This window comes from Nelusetta ayraudi, unplaced genomic scaffold (assembly GCF_046127955.1).
Source record: "Nelusetta ayraudi isolate G7.1 ecotype Tasmania unplaced genomic scaffold, CSIRO-AGI_Nayr_v1 ptg000004l, whole genome shotgun sequence".
Classification (NCBI taxonomy): Eukaryota; Metazoa; Chordata; class Actinopteri; order Tetraodontiformes; family Monacanthidae; genus Nelusetta; species Nelusetta ayraudi.
Window position 1 is genome coordinate 15194134 of NW_027466054.1, and position 20867 is coordinate 15215000.

The 20867-nt window shown below is 46.0% G+C and overlaps 2 protein-coding genes across 4 annotated transcripts in view; both read right to left on the reverse strand.

Moving 5' to 3' along the window:
- Positions 1 to 8411, reverse strand: chrnb5a (cholinergic receptor, nicotinic, beta 5a). The gene is made up of 8 exons (XM_076037156.1): positions 8034 to 8411; positions 5180 to 5325; positions 4355 to 4399; positions 4155 to 4264; positions 2966 to 3492; positions 1657 to 2171; positions 523 to 668; positions 1 to 415 (listed from the first exon to the last, which is right to left on the reverse strand). Exons 1-8 carry the CDS (start codon positions 8077 to 8079, stop codon positions 400 to 402), a joined length of 1551 nt encoding a protein of 516 aa, XP_075893271.1. The 5' UTR covers positions 8080 to 8411; the 3' UTR covers positions 1 to 399.
- Positions 8412 to 14501: 6090 nt separating this feature from the next.
- Positions 14502 to 20867, reverse strand: part of rnf38 (ring finger protein 38) — a 22148-nt gene continuing 15782 nt past the window's right edge. For 2 of the 3 annotated variants that reach the window (XM_076037444.1, XM_076037455.1), the window contains 10 exons: positions 20461 to 20654; positions 19921 to 20356; positions 19280 to 19444; positions 18840 to 19010; positions 18285 to 18464; positions 18053 to 18156; positions 17868 to 17952; positions 17607 to 17728; positions 17412 to 17511; positions 14502 to 17103 (listed from right to left, as the gene is read on the reverse strand). In XM_076037444.1, coding sequence (XP_075893559.1) covers positions 17041 to 17103; positions 17412 to 17511; positions 17607 to 17728; positions 17868 to 17952; positions 18053 to 18156; positions 18285 to 18464; positions 18840 to 19010; positions 19280 to 19444; positions 19921 to 20356; positions 20461 to 20654 — 1620 coding nt within the window. In that variant the 3' untranslated portion in view covers positions 14502 to 17040. Of the gene's footprint in view, positions 17104 to 17411; positions 17512 to 17606; positions 17729 to 17867; positions 17953 to 18052; positions 18157 to 18284; positions 18465 to 18839; positions 19011 to 19279; positions 19445 to 19920; positions 20357 to 20460; positions 20655 to 20867 lie in introns of those variants that run through there. The other variant, XR_012928291.1, reaches the window with a different exon arrangement.

Consider the following 20867-nt stretch of genomic DNA (forward strand, 5'->3'; position numbering starts at 1 on the left):
AAAAAAAATACTGCAATAGACTAAACCTTATGTTCTACTTTAAGATGCACTGCCAAAGTAGCTCCGCCTTCCATTTGTTTGTATTTTTCTTTTCTTAGTGGTCGGATACTGTGGAAGTTTGTACACAGGAGGGAAAATGGCCTGTGACTTTTTTTTGGTTATTGTGTCACGGAGAGTCTTTGGAAAAAGCTGGTAAGAGGTTCTTAGTATCTGTAGTGATGGCAGAGCTGAGACGGAGGAGAGTCCATTAAAACGAGAAGTCGTGCACCAAAAACAAAAAGAAAAAAAAAAAACTCTCGGCCACTGTTGGTCCAGCTGCACAGTCTAAGCTCCTTCCAACCAGTCAGGTCAGACCAGAGAGGTGTTTCAATGGAACCCTTCTCTCATGCCAGATGAATCCTAGAAATCTCCATACCTGCAGGACGAGGATATGCAGGTCAATGTATATGCCACGTTCCCATGTGAGAGCACCACGCCATGTGGTTGATAAAAAAAAGAAATCATTAATACATAAAAACCTACTCCAACTCGTCTGCAGTGGGCGTGTTGTAGCTTTGGAACAGCGGCTGCATGAAGAGCCCCAGCGTTCCCACCACACACACCAGGATGAAGATCCACAGAAAGAGCCGGTCGATTACCATGGCCACGTACTTCCAGTCCTCGATGATCTGGAGAGTCACGTTGGGAAAAGGTAGAAGCGGCATCATTCAAAACAACTTCCTCTAATTGGTAGGACGCTTGCTCCAGGTGGTTCTCGTGTTTTTTTTTCCGAATTAGAGAAAACAAGCAGGGACGTTTCATGACAAACAGGTTTGTCAAATACAATTAGACCCGGCGAACATTCAGGTCACGTGTGAAACCTTCCATATTGGACAGTTGAGAAGATCAAAATGTTCCTCAACCTTATTTGGCAACAACAAAAAAAAAATATCAGAGCTTGTTTTATAAGAATAATTCAGGGTTTAGCAGCACAGCACTCTCCTATCATTGTCACCACTCTTCATGCAGCCTTGTTCATTTGCATCAAATTACTCCAAATGAAAACGCAGCACTCGCGCTTTATTATTTTTCTTCTTTTGAAGCTAATTTTTTAAAAGTTCACTTTTTATGGAAAGGCACCAATGGTTGTAAATTTATGTTATGTTTATTTTATTTGATATGGACATCACAAACCCATTAACACCGTTGCAGTAGTCACAAATATGATTCTTTGCTTTAGTGTTTTTAGCACACATGCTTAATTTCGACACCAGTCCATAGGCGACTTTTGAAAAAACAAATACTGTAGATTTTTTATATTGGTATGTACATATATATATATATATATATATATATATATATATATATACATATATGTATACATATATACATATATATATATATATATATATATATATATATACATATGTATATATATATATACATGTGTAAGAATATACATAGCGTAATAAGGATCTTCATCCTCGTTAGCTGCCATCTTGTACCACCATTATCTAAAGAAGCCCACCTGACAGTGCCTGAAATACGAAATGCGCTATAAAGGTGGGCTTCCTTAAATATCAGGCTTTCTGAAAAATTTTATAACCTTGACCTTAAGCAATTAACAATTTTTATGCCGTCGTACAATTTGATTGCATTACGACTTTTCCTACTCACGCCTTCATCATCGTCCTCCGTCTTCATGTGCTCAGCGATGTACTTCACCCCCTCTGCCGCCTCCTCCAGATCCGCCTCCCACTGAACAGGCTGATGCCTCCGAAAGTCTGAAAAGCTGCCACTGCCGCTGCCGCCGCCACCGTCTGGGAGGTCGCCAGCCTTCCAGCAAAACCTCTGTGCCAAGTCCTCGTTGACGTAGAAGGAATCTGCGTCTGTTTGGATCCCGCCTAGCCTGATGTTGGAGTACTGCTTCTTGTCCGTGCTGCCGTGGCTGTACGTCCTGCTACTGGCACCGCTACTCCTCTGGTTGGCGAACTTTTGGCGGAGTTTTTGGCGGGCGTCGCTGGAGCCCGGCCGCCTCATGAGGAGGAAGGTGGGCAGGCGGCTGAGGAAGAAGCGTTTGACCCACTCGGGCATGTGGTGAGTGGAGGGCGAGCGGTGGTGCACGTTGAGGACGCAAACGGTGCTGACGATGGAGAAGGTGACGAGCACCATGGTGAACATCAGGTATTTACCTTCAGATCGACAAAGACAGAGGAGGGAAGGTTGAGAACAGAACACACTTACACTCACAAGTGTTTGGAGAGAACTCATCCAATGACTTTCACACTTCTGTTCCTTCAGTTCAAAAGAGCAGCGATCTCTGCATGTTTCATGTAGTAACCCAACTCCCAAATGGACTGTTTTATGGCTTTGGTGGTTTTTAAACTGGTAAATGTGCAGGGAACTGTTTAATCTGAACTGGATGCACAACAGAACTGACTTTGTGGTGGAGGATATATCCCGTTTCAGTAGAGACACCCAATTACAGTGTCTCTGCCTGCCAAGTGTTGTCTTTTTGTTTGATTGGTTGGTTGGTTGTTAGCCAAAGAGGCACTGTTCCAACCAACCCCCCGCCCCCCCAAAAAAAACTGAATACTTGCAGAAGGAGCTTAATGGAAGGGTGGGAAGACATGATCGTTTTCCACATCAAAGCTTATCGTATCCAACATATGGACTGTTAGTCCTTCCACACATACTTTAAATAGGCATGTTTAAAACAAATGGTTTGTAAACACCTCTACAACACGGCAGCATCTTTTGAAATGATTTGTCTGCAAAACACAATGGGACCTTGTTTGTATATTTACCAATAACAGAGAAGGGATCTCTTGACAACTGCCAGATAAATGGACCTTCTAAAGATGGTTTTTGGTTTTCTTGTTTTTTACGTTATACATTTTTTTTTTGCTTTACCCAGCCTTACACCAAATCACTGAACAGAACAGAAACGTGGCACTTATTTTGACGCAATAAGTACGGTACTGACCGATGAGCGGTACGGCCAGAGACGTTGGCGGCACGATCTTGGATATCAGCAGCAGGAACACAGTGAGTGCCAGCAGCACCGAGATACACAGCGTCATCTTCTCCCTGCAGTCCGACGGCAGGTAGAAGACCAGGATGGCCAGCGACGTGATGAGCACGCACGGGATGATCAGGTTGATGGTGTAGAACAGCGGCTTCCGCTGGATCACAAAGTCGTAGGTGATGTCCAGGTAGGTGATGTCGTTGGGGTCCTCGTTCTTGCGCCCCGGCAGTGACACGATGTCCCACTCGCCGCTCGGCGTGAAGTCGTCGCGGCTGGCGAAGTCGCTGGTGAGGATGAGGTCCACCTCCGTGTGGTCGTAGGTCCACGAGCGGAACTTGAGGGTGCAGTTCTGCTGGTCGAAGGGGAAGTTCTGCACCTCGATGGCGCAAGCTGACTTGTAGATTGCCGGCGGGAGCCAGAAAATGTCCCCCGTGTTGGAGACCACGGCGTTGCAGTAGAAGGAGACCTCGTACACGCCGTCAGCACTGCAAGCAAGGTTGGAGGTTGAGTTGTTTGATGGTCCCAAATTGTGCATACTTTACGTTTTCCAACAATAATGTGCCCCTAACCCGTCAGTGCACTACTGCAAGTAGCTTGGAAAGGTAATACTGAGAATTCTTGCTGGAGGCTGTAAACAGAGGGCTAAATATGGCGCTTTCTTGGGTGAGGTTGCTCCACTCGAGTACAGGATGAAAAAAAGGTCTGACAAATGGGTTTAATATGGAACATTTGAAAAAGACGTATTTGGGGGGAGCTAAACATGCTCGCGATGCCAATCAGACAGACAAAACTCTCCTTCATGACTGGCAATATTAAGCCTGAACAAGACATCGATTCAGCACTCAGCTAATCCCCTTCACTTCACTTCAGCAAAAACAGGCTTTAAAGGAATGTGAATGAGGTTTTTAATTAAAAAATCCCCATGGAAAACATGCTTACTATGCATTTTTTCAACCTCTTTTGTGTCGATAATAAAGTCGGAAAACGTTTGAATACAGGAAATAATGTATTTGCGACTCAACTGATGCTATGCTGCAATTCTGGGATGTCAGTCCGCAGCCTTCATGTGTTTTATTTGTTTTATAACACTCCATCAATTCAGCGTAAGAAAAGAGGTCCAGCCATTTGTTTGGGTGGACAGACTCACTTGTTGTACAGCACTATGTCAGGGAGCCAGATGTGTTTGGACGGGATGCGCAGTTTCTTGATGCCCTCATACTTTTCTGGGTCCCATCTCAGCCTGTAGTCATTCCACTCCTGCAGAGAGTGTTGTGATTATAAACTCCTCACACTGTTCATAGCAAACCCCAGTGTGTGGATTGAGCAGCTGATCGGAATCTAGCATACCTGAAATAGCCACAAGTTGGTTGTCATTATCTGCTCTCTCTCATTCTGTGGAAAAACAAAAAAACTGTACCATGAAACCATTTTTCTTTTTCAAATATAGCGAAATGTAAAAGGTTTTATTATTCTAATGTCAATGCTCTTGTTTCAGTGGTTTACGCGAGCTGCACAAAAAGGTCAAACCCAAATATCAGAACAAGCCGTTAGGTAAGCTACACAACAGCGTAACCATATTGGAGCAAAAATAAAACATTTTCCAGCCATATGTAAATGTCAAAAAGGTGGATTTAAAGGTCCAGTGTGTACAGGGTTTATTTGGACTGAGGGGGAAAAATAAAATAAAATAAAAAAAAAAGTATCCCTACATTTTCAGACATCTGTGGCCACAGAGTGGCTTTATGCAAATCTACTACTTCTGTATTTTTTACTGCTACCTGCTGCATTTTGCACGCATGCTACCATTTCTTGTTGGCAGTTTTTGCTTTAAACGGAAGGATGCAACTGCTAGCCTAGCTACAGGTTAACTTTACTTGTTTTGCTTGTGTTATGTTGTGCTTTATTTACTTTTACGTTAATTATTACAATGCTTTTCTTGGGTAAAAAAAAAAAATACATATACTTTCACTTTACCCTCAGCCGGCTTGGCGAAACACTTGAAACAAAACAAAGCACAAAGCCACAGTGTGCTAAGGTGTAGCTATAATGTTGACATGGAGAAGAAATGACCGGAAATTGATGAATTCAGTTTTCTTTTTTGTTGTTGTTTTTTAAGGTTATCACAGCAGCTGTCCTGACACAGTGTGTGTTTCAAAGTGAAAGCAGACTCACCACACTGATGAGCTGAGACAACGACACCTGTATGGAGATGGTGACCTGCTGACTTTTGTTGACAGCCGGTCGGATCAGTTTGTTGTAGCGCTCCGGACCCAACAGGTAGTTCACCAGACGCTCCTCTGCATTCTCGGCCCGGCTGCCTGCGCATAACACGACAAAACACAACACAGCACACTCGATGTAAATGTGACAAATGTTTTGTGCAAAAGTGCACAATTGCACTTTTGATAGTAGGCGGATCTTAGTGAGCTGTTGCATTTTCAAAGGACGTTGTTCTCCCTGTTGTTGTCACTCTTAATAAAAAAATGTTATTGCGTGTGTCGTTTGTGTGCATGTGCTGCAGTTTCTTCCATCATTTTCTCTCTGTCAAATCGTGCCCTGTGTCCTCATGAATGATTAACAATGAATAAGTTGTCCGTAAATGAGGTACATTAACCGAAGGGCAGTAAGGCACTGCATGGTTTCTTTGTGTGTGTGCGTGGGTGCGCTAGCAGTCTGACTGAAAAAAACAAACAAAGATCCAGTCGAGCGTCCGTTCCTGTGTGAGGATCCCTGAAGCTGAGTGTCTCCTCAGCCCTAAATTATTGGTTATGTAAAAGTGGCTGTATGAATAAGTAAGAGGTAAAACGTTTCCGACCCAAATCCCACCTCCCGTTGCCGTTACGTCAACACTGTCAAAAAAAGTGCGACAGCAGGCCCAGTGACGTTCCACGTTGGGGACGCTTCGGACCCCCTAGTGCCATGTGAATTTGTCTGTTTTTGGGATTACAAGTTTAGGGAAGCGAAAAGAACATTGATGCTCCTCTTTTTACTCGCGTCCTGCTGCTTCCTGCTTTTTGCATCACAGGGAATGTTGAAGGCTTTTAGCTAAATGAATAATGGCTTACCAATTACGGATAAAAAAGACGGCTTTTGAGAAAAAAAAAGAGTTAAGCTGAAGAGTTGCATGACATTATTTCTTATTGAGGGTATCTATAAAAAGTAGACGTGATACAACTCTAAGGTAGAAACTTGGATATTGGACTTGGGCACAAATACAGGAAAATTAGCAACTGGATGAATATTTGACTGCCACACTCCCCTCTGATCTAAAATAAGGAGCACTTCCTGGTCCCACCCACGCTATTTATTTTTGCAAACTGTAAAAAACAGAAAGCAAACAAAAGCAAATTCCTCACCTTTAGGAATGTCTGACCATGTTCACCAAGGTTCAACTGAGAACTCTTCCTGTGAGATTGTGAGTTCCTAAAGTCTCTGCTAACATGGAAGTCTCTTGGCAAACGTTCAGTGTTTCCAGTGAGGGTTGCTGTACCAGCCAGCGCCTACGTAGTTGTGACAAAAGCAGCCTACAAATGCTGCAAGACATCCATAAAAGCCTTGAAAAGAAATGCAAAAACAAATACATGTATGCAGGTCTAAGGTTGCCGCTGTCCCAGAGGCTAGCATGGACGCTGCAGAAGCGGCAGTTTAATCAGAAGGACACTTTCACATTTAGAGAATACTAATAAAGAAATGCCTTACAAATTATTTTTGCTTTTGCCCTGACTGGCTTTGCTAATAGTTAAGCTGAACACCAGTGGTGCATAGCGGCTCATCGCAGAGCAGGAAGTAAGTTATAAATATGTCCTTGTCCACACCTGTGTGCCGCTTCAATTTAGCATCTTGCGAGTACCATTTGCAAGATGCAATAGGTTTCTTCCAGTATGCGTCACTTTTTTATAAATAGCAACTTTATAAACCGGAACAGTTTTAACAGCAACCAACCGAGACCAAGTGCCATAGCAAGATGGTGCAGCACCGAGCTTGGTCAAGACATCGGGCCTTCAGGGAAACAAAAACACTCACAACAACACGGCGGAAGACACGGAGAAGTGCTACATGCCTCTTCGGTGGGTTACATCGCCTCAATAATTTAAAGGTGGATTCCAGGGTATCTCCGCCCTGATGGATGTTACCCACTAGTGCTACACTACGCTGCCTGTCACGGCCGATCTGCGTCAGGGTCCAGCTGTTACTGTAGAGCAGATGTGAAAATTGAGGACACTGATTCATGTCTTTTTGGTCTCGTACTCCTGTTAGTTTGTTTTTTCAAAAGCTCCGTGAAAAGAGCGGAAAGTGCAACAAGACCATCGGCGAACGAAGCCGAGGTCAACCGGCAACCCGCGGAACCTGAAGTGGGTTAACAATAGGAAGCTCTTCTTTTAGGATGGCAGAGGAGGCTTCAGAGTCTCCGGTGGCTTTGTGGCAGGAAGATGTAAAGTAACCCCCGGTAAATTATTAAAGGAGCCAAGACTTTGGAGTATTTTAAGAGTGTAATTGCTGCATACAGTTATCCAAATCCATGTCTCCAAGGCTGCTGGAAGTTACTGTCTCTAAACATGTTAACACAACACAAAGGACAAAATCCTGGTAACTTCATTTGTCTGGAGCTTTTCAGAATAAAGCTAAGTAGTCGTTTGGACAATAACAACACTTTAAATTTAAAAATAAAATAAAATCTAATAGAGAAAAAAATTCAAATTAATTGGCCCAAAAACAAGCAGGATAGCTCGGTTATGTAACATGGTACTTCAACCCTCCTTCACCGCACAACTACATCCATGCAGACATGCTTACAAGTAATTGCATAGACATCATGCTGCGAGGCGATCAGGGTGAACTACTGTAGCTCGCTGAGAACAGCGAGGTAATCAAGCGTTGTGGGTATTTCACACTCCTGAGGGGTCGTTTTAAAGAATAACACGAGAGCTAAAAACAAGCCTTTCTAATGGTCACAAACGATAGATAGATAGATAGATAGATAGATAGATAGATAGATAGATAGATAGATAGATAGAAACCAACTCACTGATGAGAAAGAGGATGAAGAGCAAGTGAACATTGTTGGCAGTCATCTCCACTCTTTGTGGTGTTTCCCTCCGAAACAGAAAAAAAAGTTTCTAAAACAAGAACATTCAGGGGTTTTTTTTCTCTTGTATTTAGTCCTGATCCAGAAAATGTTGTCTTGTCTTCTCTGCCTCTCTTTTCTCGTCCCACTCCTTCTCCGTCCGCTCCTCCTCGTTTCTGGACTCTTGAGATGCGCGCAGGGCGACAGGACGGGGAGGAGAAAAAGAAAAAAAACAGGAATTTCGTTTATGATATGAAGGGGATAACGCCTAAAAAAGGTCCACCTGGCCGATACATGTCGGGGTTCCCTTTTACATCCCGCCAAAGAGTCCGTGCGCGCTCCCCGGCAGTCCCGGTGAGTGGCGCGCTCGTCGTTCTCCCGCTCAAATGTCACCTGGTCGAGAGTTTTGTTTAGTTTTCATGTGCATAAAATGATTACCATTTTCCCGTAGTTTGGATCCTTAAAGTGTGGTGATGTGTTCTCGTGAAGCGCAAACAAGTTGCGGCGCGTTTAAGAAAAAAAAAAAAAGAAAAAAAAACGGGAGGGTGGAGGAGGGGACAGTGAGTAGAACCGGGGGTGGAGGGAGGGAGCCGTGCGTGTGGGCGCTGGTGGAGCATCGAGTTGGACCGGGGTGAAAAAGCTTCGCGTCACGGCTGGAAGTGATGTTGCGCTCCCAGTGACTGTTCCAGCTGGCGGCTCCTCTGCCTGCGCTGATGGCAACGGAGCCGCAGTCGAGCACAAGAGAGAAATAAGTGCACAGGCAGCAGCAACAACAAGATACATACAGAAAACTAATCATAAGAATAAGAATAAGGATCATTTCTCCAACATTGACCCAGACCTTTAAGCCATGAGCAGGCAGATGACGTCAGAACAAAGCAGCTAAAATACCACTGTGTGAAATCCCAACAAAGACACTCAGAGAGTAAAGACTGATGTTTTTTCTGTTTAATTTCCAGATCTGCCACATCACTTGATATCTCAAAACGTCACTGGGTAAAATATCCTCTCCATCACATCTCCATGATATTTGTTATTTTATATATATTTTTTTTTTAGGAATGTTTGTATAAAACAATAAGACATTTTTTCCCCTCTCCTGCACCCTTTAAAACATTTGTCTCAGCAGTGTCTTTTTTTTTGTTGTACAATTCCCTCAGCGATCTTTCTCTTTCACAGTGCGTGTCTCTCGGCCGTCAGTCAACTCCAAAGAAAAATCTGAAAATTCATTTGACAACTCCACTCAGAAGGTTTGCGTTGAAACACTCACATCTAGAGATCTGACCTTTGTAAAGAAAGAGAAGAATCTCTTGAGGAAGCCTGGGACTCTCAAACCAGGAGTGTCTGCAAAGGCTGCACTGGAGCACGTGGCCACGATTTCACATCACACGGTGTGGGGAGTGGATGAGGGTGCATGTTGCAGGCCACTCGGCTGCAGAGGGAAGGGGCTGAGCGGAGAGAAAGGCTGCGGGTGTGAAAGCAATAAGGAGGAGAAGACACGGACAACTGCTCCTCTTTTAGACATCCCAGCGTGCCGTGCATGAATAAACCATCTCGGATTCAGCTGCTAACATTGGCCAGCGTGCTTCGCTCCTGGCCAGGGGCAAGGGGATGGAGGGGGAGATACAGGGTTGTGGTGCACATAGTATGAGGTCATGCTGAAAACATTCCTGTAATTGTTCTTGGTTTAAAAACAACAAGGAAAAAAGGAAGAATAAACCAATTTGCTTCATTGAATAATGTCATACATTAAGAGTGTGCGAGTGCGAATGGTTGTCTGCCTTTGTTTGTCTTTCGATGTGGCCCTGCGGTGAACTAGTGACTTCTCCAGGTGGTCACCCTGCCTTCACCCTATGACAGCAGGGACCTCCAGCAGACCCGTGGAGACTGAGTGCAGGAAGAAGTGGATATTGGATATTGGGATGGATGGAAAAATGTAATCCAATCTTTTGTGTCTTCTTGTCATCGTTTCATCTTTATTGCAATCCCAGAAAGACAAGTATGTAGTGGAGGTGGAATGTGCACAAATCCCTCTCTGTCTGGGCCATTTAACCCATATGTTATTTTCTCACACGACCCACTGGACATTTCAATCTGCTGCAGAGTGCTGCGTGTGCCTCAGCAAAAGTTATCCAACCTCCCTCTCCAGCCTACCAAATTACACCATCATCACCTCCAGCACCTTCTGGCTGGACGTGGCCGAGACGCTGCTGCTGCTGCGGCTGCTGCGGCTGCTGCTGCTGCCCCGGCTGCTGCTGCTGCCCCGGCTGCTGCTGCTGCTGCTGCTGCCCCGGCTGCTGCTGCTGCTGCCCCGGCTGCTGCTGCGGCTGCGGCTGCTGCTGCCAACACCTTCCACTTTTCAATTTGAAAAACCCTCCTCGGAATCGTTTTCATTCAGATCAAGTTTGGCAGGATAGGTCTTACATAGCATCTTCTGAGGAGAGACAGCTGCAGGAAAGGAGACGAGGTGGCAACATTTTTGCAAGAAACGGCTGCTGTCAAAGACGGTAGATTAGGAGCTGCAGTCCTGCAACGGTTTTCTGAGAAATTGACATTTTTAGGGACGGTAAAAAAAAATGGGATAGAATTCTGCTGTGAAAAAGATGGAGGTTTTGTTTTTGTTATTGTTGTTGTTGTTGTTGTTGTTGTTGTTTTCTTCACTCTCGACAGGCTTTGGCACCAACAAGCCCAACTGGCAACATATTGAAAGGAATTTCACCTAATCATCATCCCCAGAAGGACAATGTGTATCATTTCATCAGCCGTGTCTGGTCGCCAGAGGGCCTATTGAGGGACTGTTGAGTTCTCAGCTGTTCAAATTATCAACACACTCATGTAAACATTCACATCTAGATGTTAGACAGCAACCTGAAACTGAATTTTTATTTCTGTTTCACATCTCATGCTCACTCAGGCCTCATCAGGGACACCTGACCCTGCCCCTGTCTGTCTCCAGCTCCACCCTCACGCAGGACTCTGATTGGCCACTTCAAACCCTGAAAACCTGGGACTGCTTTGCAATCAAGGGAGGAAGGTTAGAAATGCTGGTGTGACACTGCAAAGAAGAAGGACACTTCTGTCTGTGTTGGCTTGCTGTGTGCTCCTTGAGGAAGTTGTGGTGTGTGATCCTGCCAACTCCTGTCACTTCCTCCCATTTAGCTGGGTTGCAAGCAGCTCTAAAAGCAGCTCAAGCCTCTAGTCTGTTAATGAGCTTTCCATAAATGAGAAAAAGAAGGCACTGAAACCTTACCCAGGTCAGTGTAAATCACCTTCAGCCAGGTGCTCGCTCCAATCCGGTCCACCTCCACCCTTGTTTTTACCCCATTTAAAATCTTGGAAGGTAGAACAAGCAAATGGTTGAATAGGTTAAGTGTCTATTATTTGAAGATTTTTAACACGAAACAGCGACATCAAGTGGTTACATTTTAGATTGCGGCACTCCTTCTCCCGAGTTTTCCAGCGAACTACGGTGGCCTGCGAGCACAAACGTGGATAACTGGTCCACCTTTTTCTTCGTTGGTTTATTTGAAGACGAATGCAGTCACCCAAAATATTAAACGCGCTGTCAGGCGGGCTGGATTGTCCACACCCAGCTGCCTTGGAAAAATGGCGGTGCAAGATGGCAGCAAGACCCCTGCGCTATGTCTATTCTTATATAAGAACCATTCGAGGGGAAGGAAAACCACATTTCTTATTGTACTGTGAGTATATCCTTTTATGTATTGGTGGCCTATGTGTTAAAGTTTTACCAATATAAAATGTATAAATTAAGCCAAAATTTGCACACTGGACCTTTAAAAGGAATCGAAGACAAGGTGTTTTTGCAAGAGGTTGTAAACACTTATTGTGAGCCAAAGATTTGCATATATTTAATTGATCATGCAACTGCTCCTTGATTGGAGACCAAGGTGAATAACACAACTCTCTGTATGAACTGAGCAAAATTGGACCTATGTGTGCAATTTTTAAGAGGACTCTTTTAGAGGCTACTTCCTGCAGAAAGGAAATGATTCTCCTGGTAAGAAGGGAAAGTGCAGCGGAGCGGCCCATACAGTTAGAGGAGCAGACATTGGCTGCAGGTTTCTGGTCCCTCGTTACGGAAATAGAACAGACGGCAAAGGAAGAACCAAGTGCAGGAGAGCATGGCGTGAAGGGATGAGCCAGAAGTGAGGGTCACCGGGGGAGGCATTTAGTGCAAATCTAAAGCAACAGCCAGCTTCCCCACTGCACATAATGTTTTTTTTTTTTTTTTTTTAAATGTGTTTTCATTGGTGAATGCTAAAGTTGGTTGTTTTTTGTTCAAGGTTCTCAACATTTTCACTTGAACACACTAAAAATCACATTCTATTCATAGTTGCTTAATTGATGCGTAAATGTGGTTTATTAAGTGTCACTGTTAAACTGCATAGATTGCAAAAGGCATACAAAAATAATTTGAGCCGTTTGTAGACATGTACACGCTTTATCATTGGTCACCAGCAGATGGCAGAAGCACCCACTGCCTTCAGGGTTTCTATTCTTGACGGTTAGACGCTCGTTTCGCAAACTTCAGCCAAGCTTTTCTGTCTCTCTTTTTGAGTAATGGCTTCTTTCTGGCCCGGCACCCTCTTAGCCCATGTCGATGGAGAACTCTCTTGATTGATTGATTAATACTTTATTAATCCCGAAGGAAATTCAAGCACTGTACTCCACATACTCATGCATACATTTGACAACATAGCAAGATAAGAGATAAAAATATAATAATAAATACAAAGTGCAGAGTGACGCTGTGGACACTGAGACATTTGTTCCTGAGGCAGCCAATTCATTGCCAATGGCTTTCTTGGTGGTCTTTGAGTTAATTTTTACCTTTCTGACCAAAAACTTTTCATCTCTGGACGTTCATTTCCGTTTCCTACCAGGCCATGGCATTACAGCTGTTCTTTAAAGGTGCTTACATTTGTGGACAATTGTCTGAAAAGATGCCGTTGGTAAATCAAGCTGCCTTGAAATGGTCCCAAGAGACGAGCCTGACTTTTGCAAGGCAACAATTCGCTCTCTGATGTCATGGCTGTATTCTTTTGACTTTCCCGTTGCAATTCTCAAGTCGAAATGCAGCGTGTGTAAAGTCGAGCTGCTTTTATACCCCATCATTTCTACACCTTGGGTTTTAAAGAACATGAACGTGTTCTACAAATATCAATAAATCTCAAATGAGGAATTTTTGCCTTTTCTTTTAATTTCCCAAAATCAGCAATCCAAGGGCTTCCTGTGTGCTAGTTTAGTCATGATTCCATTGTGTAACTTGAATTTAGCATGAGATTTGGTGTAGGAACATGTAGTGTATGTAACCTTTTGACCACAACTGTAGGTATACACCACGCCATTTAACAATTAAAAACTCAGTGTAAAAAAAATTCAATGAATTGCAACCAATTTAATTTAATCGGTTCAATTCTTCATTGACAATTAATCGATAATTTTTTATTAAGCAAAAAAGGGGAATAAAAAAAATGGCTTACGTCATTTGTAGGGATGTCCCTGACAGGACCGAGAAACAGTGTTAGAAAACACTGGTGAAGTCAGTATTGCCTAATATGGCGTAAGTTCTAACAGTTATAGTGGGTTTCCAACAGTATTGTTGACTCTGTTAGTTCCTTTATCCACACATCCCTTGTGTCTTGTGACAGTTGCCTCGTCGAGAAGATGGTGAGAGGTTAATCATGCAGTGCAACCCTGGCTTGGTGGTGACTACAAGTCTTTCTCTTGCTGATAGCACATGCAGTAAGTAGGGCGGCTGAAATTCATCAGAAGATGCTGCAACCTGCTCGTGAGGCCCAGGGGTGTCTCTGTCTCATGTATCTTTTTGGTTGGACAGCGAAAGTCCACTTAATTAGCTGCAAGAGATCGCTCTACTGTAACTGAATTGACCAGCACCACCAGAAGTCTGTCCCAGGTCATGTGTAATGAGGTGGGTCTATACATGTCCGGTTAATCTCGAACTTGAGGACTATTAAAACCAAAACGGACAGTATTTAATTCAAACCAAAAGCTCCAACACAAATCACTGCACACATAACACTTGTGGAAAAGGTTTGGTGAATAGTTTGTCAAGGAAAATGAGCGGCTATGTCGCTAGTAGTGGAGTGTAGCTAGATAAGTGTTTATTAATGTATTTAAATTTCTGGAGACAATGCAAAAAAAAAAAATGGGTAAAATGTCTGATTAAATGATTCACTGTGCAAAAGTTAAGAAATGTAAATGTCTTGTGAAAAAAAAAAGAAGAAATAATGATAGTGTATGTCCCTTTACCTGGATTTATAAGACAGCCTTGCTTGATGAAGCACCTACACTGCCACCAGGTGGACTCTCCTGAAAATTACTTCTCTTTATAACTGTGAACTGCAATGTTAAGTCCATAAATAAAGAAAACAAGGAAACACAGTATTATAGAAGAGGATGTTATACATTTATTGTTGGACCAGCTTTTGAAATCCAAAAGACAGGGTAAGGGATTAAAAAAATCATTGCACTACTTAATAAAGTATAACTAGTAATAATTCTCATACAAAATGTACAAATGTTTGTTAAAAATTTCTTATCATAACAGGCCTTCAAAGATTTTGGTTACAGATATTGTACATAATGAAACGACTATGACACCATTGTAATGACAAGTTTCATGTTGGTTTTTAAAGGAGGAAAAAATATATATATATATTCAAACCTAACACCTTGCATGGAAACATTAAGCAAAGTAAATCAATGAATATCAATCATATGGGTCGCGCCATTTATAGATAAAAACATAAATAGTGGGACTGAGGTAATTGCTATTGTACCAAGCAGCAAAAAAGTACAACCAAAAACAAAATAGAAATAAAAGAAAAAGAAAAATCCTAACACACGAAATGGACCCATTCGGTCACAAAATGACCCCTGACCCCAAAAAAAGGAAAAGGAAGACAAAACACAACTTGCCTCCATTACCATAGATCTTACATAACTTTATACACTGACGACGCCAGAGACCTTAATGACAGGATGAGACTCTCTTCCTGAACACGGACTCGCTGCGGGGGGGTTTAACTAGAGTCGGGTTTCAACCAACGCGGTGAAACTGGAGTAAAATAAACGTTTCTCAAAGAGCTTGTGGGATGGTTGACCCCGCAGGGTCTTCAACAAACCAAACCAAACCGTTCTGCGTTCTCTACAAGGCCCATGTCGAGGGTGTCTGCCTGACACCAAACACCAGTTGTGAATATACATTTATTGTGACGAGCTACGTACATTAAGAAAACCTGTTTCTTGTGCGAGGTGACCGTTTGGGTTCCATTATTACGCGCGGCAAGGGCCTCGTAGAGAAAGCATCTTCTGCGTGAGGGACTAAAACACGTCGGATGCTGTCAGGTGCCACAGGCAGGCGAGTATATTCACCGAAACTAGATACAAATGTTTTAACACAAAGCGTGGGGAAAGTAATCAGTGGTTTATTAAGAATGAGAGGAGCGTGTCGCTCCTTAAAATCTACATATTAAAGTGCTCAAGTGTCAAATTCACCGTCTGGTGTAACAGTAGCTCTAACTGTGACCTCAACCTTATCGCCCATCTCCGTCTCCTGGAACGCTGAAATCCCAACATATCTCGCAATACCCAGAATGCTTCTTGGATACCCAAGACTTTGTTTTCTCCCCCCCCGCCCCCCTCTCAATGGTCTCAATCCCATAGGAAAGCTTGTAAAGTGACCCAAAGTCAATGTTTTTTTTTTCTGCTTTGTAAAATCTGTGTTCACATAATGAGGCCCCAATGGAGAGCTTGACGGATTTTGGAAAGACAAATTGTCCTGATCAGTTGCCTCCAAGTTAAGACATCCTCTTTAGAAAAAAAAAAAGAAAACAAAAGTCAGGAGAAAAGAAGTCCGAAGAGCAGCGTGGAGTGAAATCACGAGACACAATCATTTCCATCCCTGGAGGTCATCCTGGTCCGACCATCTTCAATTTTTAAACGTGATGAATATCTAACTTTAGAAAAAAACTGTTCTGGAGTCATCGATCGTTCTGCTGCGTGCGTTTCTCCAGACTGAACTGGGAGTTAAAAGCAAAAGTAAAACCATCGTTAAAGAACAAAAAATCAACGCGATGCATGACGAGGACTCCCAGCGGTAGTTTGGCGGCCTCACACTCACGCAAGCGACTCACCAATACTGAAAAACAGACAATGAAATACATTTGTCACTGTTCCAAAATAGCGCACCACTCAAACACAGTGTATATCCTTCACCTCTGGACCACCTCGCATCTCATCTCATCTCATGCTCAGGAATGCAATTACACACTGAGACACGTTGGCATGTTCGCCGGCAAATGAAACCAGGCAGTGGAAAAATAAAACAAGCTAACAAAAAAGTGGGTGATTCATTATAATCAGGACAATAACAATGACACTATTATCATCTTTGGACTCCCAATTGACCCTATGTGACGCCGATGAAGCTAAGACGTAACAAGTCTCTGTGTCACTGGAGAGCTCGCATCTGTTTGGAGAGGCTCCAAGTGAGTTTTACAAAAATACAGTTATTTTTATGTATATATATATTTTTTTTATATATATATATATATATATGTATATATATATATATATATATGTTGTACCTGCAAATGACGCCGCGTGTTTCGTTCTAAAGGCCATTCGTATTTTAAGAGGCCGCCCATGGAAAGAAGGCAGAAAAGTCGGGGCACAGTTTGTTCAGAAGGGAAAAAGCTGGAAGGTCCAGCGGTGACGAGACGCGGGCGCGAGTGGGTCGGATGACGGTGATCCCAGGTGCGGGTTTTCCTGCTCACTGGGCGAGACGGGCCTTCAGAGAAACTGTGGAATGAGGAGCACGGACTGGTCCCGGTTATGTGGAAGAATGTGTGAAGTACGGTTTCTGCGAGTTTGCCGACGGGTTGAGAGATGATCCGAGCGGGAGTCGAGCGTCCACAGACGGTCACTCAGAATCTCGCTGGACCTCGGAGGCGTCGGCTCGGCAGATGGGACAGGTTCGGTTCGCCTGGAGGAGACGGAAAAGCAGACGGGGGTTTGAAAATGAGACACTTCACTAGGACCAATACTCAACTTCACCCGTTCGCAGGTGAGGGGCAAGGTCAAGTTTCAACACTGAACAATAAACTGCACATCTTGAAATACTGAGAAAAGAAAAGAAGAGCAAAGATTGTATGATATTAACTGTTACTAACTAGATTCCCTGATATTTTGCATATCTTAAACTAAAATGATGAATCCTTAAACAATAAAAAAAACTACACTCTTGACGGTGCACAGTGATGTGCATCCAAACAGCTGAACGCCTCCACTCACCTTGAGCCACTTGTCCACACACTTGGCGTGGAACTCGTGATTGCAGGGCAGGACTCTGAGCAGCTGGCGAGACTCAAAGTCGCACATGCACACCACGCACCTGGAAGAAGCGAGTGGGGTTGGTAGCGTGTCAGAGAAGCGAACTGTGCGGATCACAGCGTGCAGAGTACAATGAGGGGCGCCAGAGATACTCACAGTGTTTGCTCGGACTGGTGGTTGTTGGGGTTGAACCTGTACGACGGAAGCTGCTCTATGTCAGCTTTGGTGAGGCCGCGAGGCTTGGCCTCGCCCAGGCGCTCGGCCAGGTTCAGCAAGGCCTGAGAGGTGAACACAAGGGGGGGTGGGGGGGCGGGCGGTCAGGAGGCTGCGCTTGTGAACACGTCCAACTTAAAAGTCGTCGACGTGCTGCGTGTGCGATGCAAATTTCTGTGCAGCAGTTTCTGCAGTTAATTCTACCTCATAGTTCTCCACCTCTCCGTCCTCCACGTCCAGCTCGAGGCCGATGGCGGGGGCGACGTTAGGGTGCATGGGAAGCATCGACCTGCGAGCGGGTGAGGACGAGCGGCGCAAAGGTTAACTGAGGCCCGAGGCCGCCTGAGAGCAAACCTTGCGCGTGCAAAACAAAACACAGTCATACTCACAGGAAGTAAGGCAGGAAGCTGGGGTGGTACGGCGACGGCGGAACCGTCTGCTGAGAGCGGAAGCGCCGGCCAATGAACCGCCTCGGCATAAAATGAGGGAAAGGCTGCAGGGGGGGGGGGGCACGACGGAGGAAAACATGGTGTTTTAGAATAAAGGCTGCAAGTATTCCTCTGTAATGATTGTGGATTTCATTCTTGTGACTGACAAGGTGGCGCCATTGTGGTGCCGTACCATGGTGAAGAGCTCCTGCGACAGGGGGTCGTGGTGCGAGAGGAACTGGAGGGGCGTGGAGGGGGGCAGGGTGGAGGGAGGCTGGTGGTGGTGGTGGTGGTGGTGGCCGTAGCTGAAGCCGCCGCCCACCGAGAGCTGCTCGCCCAGGAGCTCCACCTCGTTCTCGATCCTCTGCAGGGGCTGTGTGTGTGTGTGTGTGTGTGTGTGTGTGTGTGTGTGTGTGTGTGTGTGTTGAGGGGGGGGGAGAAAGGCAAAGTCAAGCTTAGTTGAGGCACGCCAAGCAGCGCCGCCCGCCGCGCTTGCGTCGTTGATAATTAGGTTAAACGTGTTTACACCTCAACGAAATCAGACCGGCAGATTCTGGCAGCGAGACTATTCAGGTTTTTCCTTCAACACTCATTCATTTGTGTTGTTCTGCTGCATTACGACCACTGCCAGCCACATATTAAATGTCTTTTTTTGGGGGCTGCCTGCCTCAATCGCGCGCGCGCACACACACCACACACACCACACACACCACACCAGACACAGAGCGCAAAACCGTTGCGCACTCACCGATCTCGGCTGCTGCGTCTGAAACGGTATGAACTGCCCAGGCGTCGGGAGGTGAGGTGGGTGGGGGGACAGGTGGGGCGGGTGGGGCAGCAGGAACTGGGGGTCGCTGGACAGCAGGGAGGGGAAGGGGTACGGCACCGGCAGGTGTTGCATGGAGCACGCCTGCAGCATCTGGGGGAGAAGAAGAAGAAGAAGGTTTAATAACAAGCACGTTGAATAACAATAACAAGCACGCACTCCCTGACTGTATGCACACTGCAACGCATTGCCACAAGGTGGCAGCAAAGGCCTGGGAAATGAACCAGGAACGTTCGCAGCTACTTTTTAGCCCGTTTTGCTTTATGGAAGAAGACGTCTTGTACGCAGTGTTCTTGTCTGAGCAGCAAATTTAAAAAAAACTCACAACCACAACCTCCTACACGCTACTGAGTTCATCTCACCGGGTGGTAGTGTTGTCCAGTGCTGAAGACGACACTGCAGGCGGGGACCTGCTGTTGCGAGGAGCAGGTAGGTGGGAGGTGCTGGCCGCTGCACAGCGGGGCTGCCAGGCCGTGCGGAGGGACCTGGGACACGGTGTAGGAGACGGGAACGCTGGCCTGCTGCAGCTGACCGCAAAGGAGAGAGTCAAGAGTAAGTATGCATCCCAAAACACACACAGATTAGATTAGATTAGATATATAGCATAACACTTCCAAAAACCCTCATCTATACTTGCCACATTTTTAATGTTTTTAACCTTGCATTTTGTATAAATGGGAAAGAACTGCACTTATATATGAAGCACTTCCCAGCACCTTCACACTTCCCCAAAGTGCTTTACAATGGCCTCACCCATTCACCCATTCATTCACACCCCATTGGGCGAAATGTAGGGTTCAGTGTCTTGCCCAAGGACACAACGGCAGACTAGGATGGAGCGGGATTTGAACTGCCAACCTTTCAGTCACTGGACAACCCGCTCTACCTCCTGAGCCACAGTCGCCCCAAACTACTTATTATTCCTATTATTCCTTGTATGCCCCCCAACATTTCACTGCCGTGTGCCATCTGACCAATAAAATCTTTCAATGTGGAATCGAACCTGGTCGTGCAGGTCCATGACCATGGCGCCTTGCTGCTGCTGCTGCTGCTGCTGCGTGCCGTGGTGCCCTTGCTGATGGTGGTGATGGTGGTGGTGGTGGTGGGCGGCCGGGTGCAGCAGCCGCGACGACAGGGCGGGGGGGTGGAAAGCCCGGGGCTCCTCCAGCGCTGCGGCGCCGCCCCCGGGGGCGGTGGCCTGGCCGTAGACGGCGGGCGGGTGCGGCGGGTACGGCTGCGGGGCCGAGGGGTGGGCGCTCTGGTGGTAGTTCTCATCCTGGGGCTCGGCGGGCGAGAGGCGGGGAGGGTGGGGCGGGGGCGGCGGCGGAGGGGGCGCTGGGCCCGGCGTGGAGAGGTGGTGGTGGTGGTGGTGGTGGAGGTGGGCGGGCAGGTGGCGGGCGGGCCTGGAGAGACGGCCGCGCTGGCGCCTCGCCGGCGGGCTGGAGGGGAGGTGAGCAGAGGGACAGCGACAAATCTCAGGAGGGGGAAACTTTCATTGCAAAAAAAAAAAAAAAAAAGGTGGTGGGGTGGGGGAGGGGCTTACCTGCGCCTGTGCCTGGCCGGAGTGAGGCATCGCTCCTGGTGGAGGTAGTGAGGCTGCCTGCGGCTCGGCGGTGCCGACTCCCACGGCCGGATGGGGGGCGAGGGGGTGGACGGCGGGGCCGCGGACGAGGTGAGCTGCTCCAAGACCGAGTGGCCGGACAGCCGCTGGCGCTTCGGGCTGGGGCTTTCCTCGCTCTGGGGAGGGGAGGGGAGGGGCCGGGCGGGAGGAAGTGGGAGCGGGAGGGGGTGTGAGAAGGGGATGGGTGTCTCGGTTAGCGACCCTCAGCACTCGGATTAAATCAATTTCACAATGCTTTACAGTCCCTCCAGCTCCCGGCAGACACTAAGTTCCTTTGTCACTCGTGGCATTTCCTGTATGATCCACTGTTGTTGAGCGCGTGTGCATGT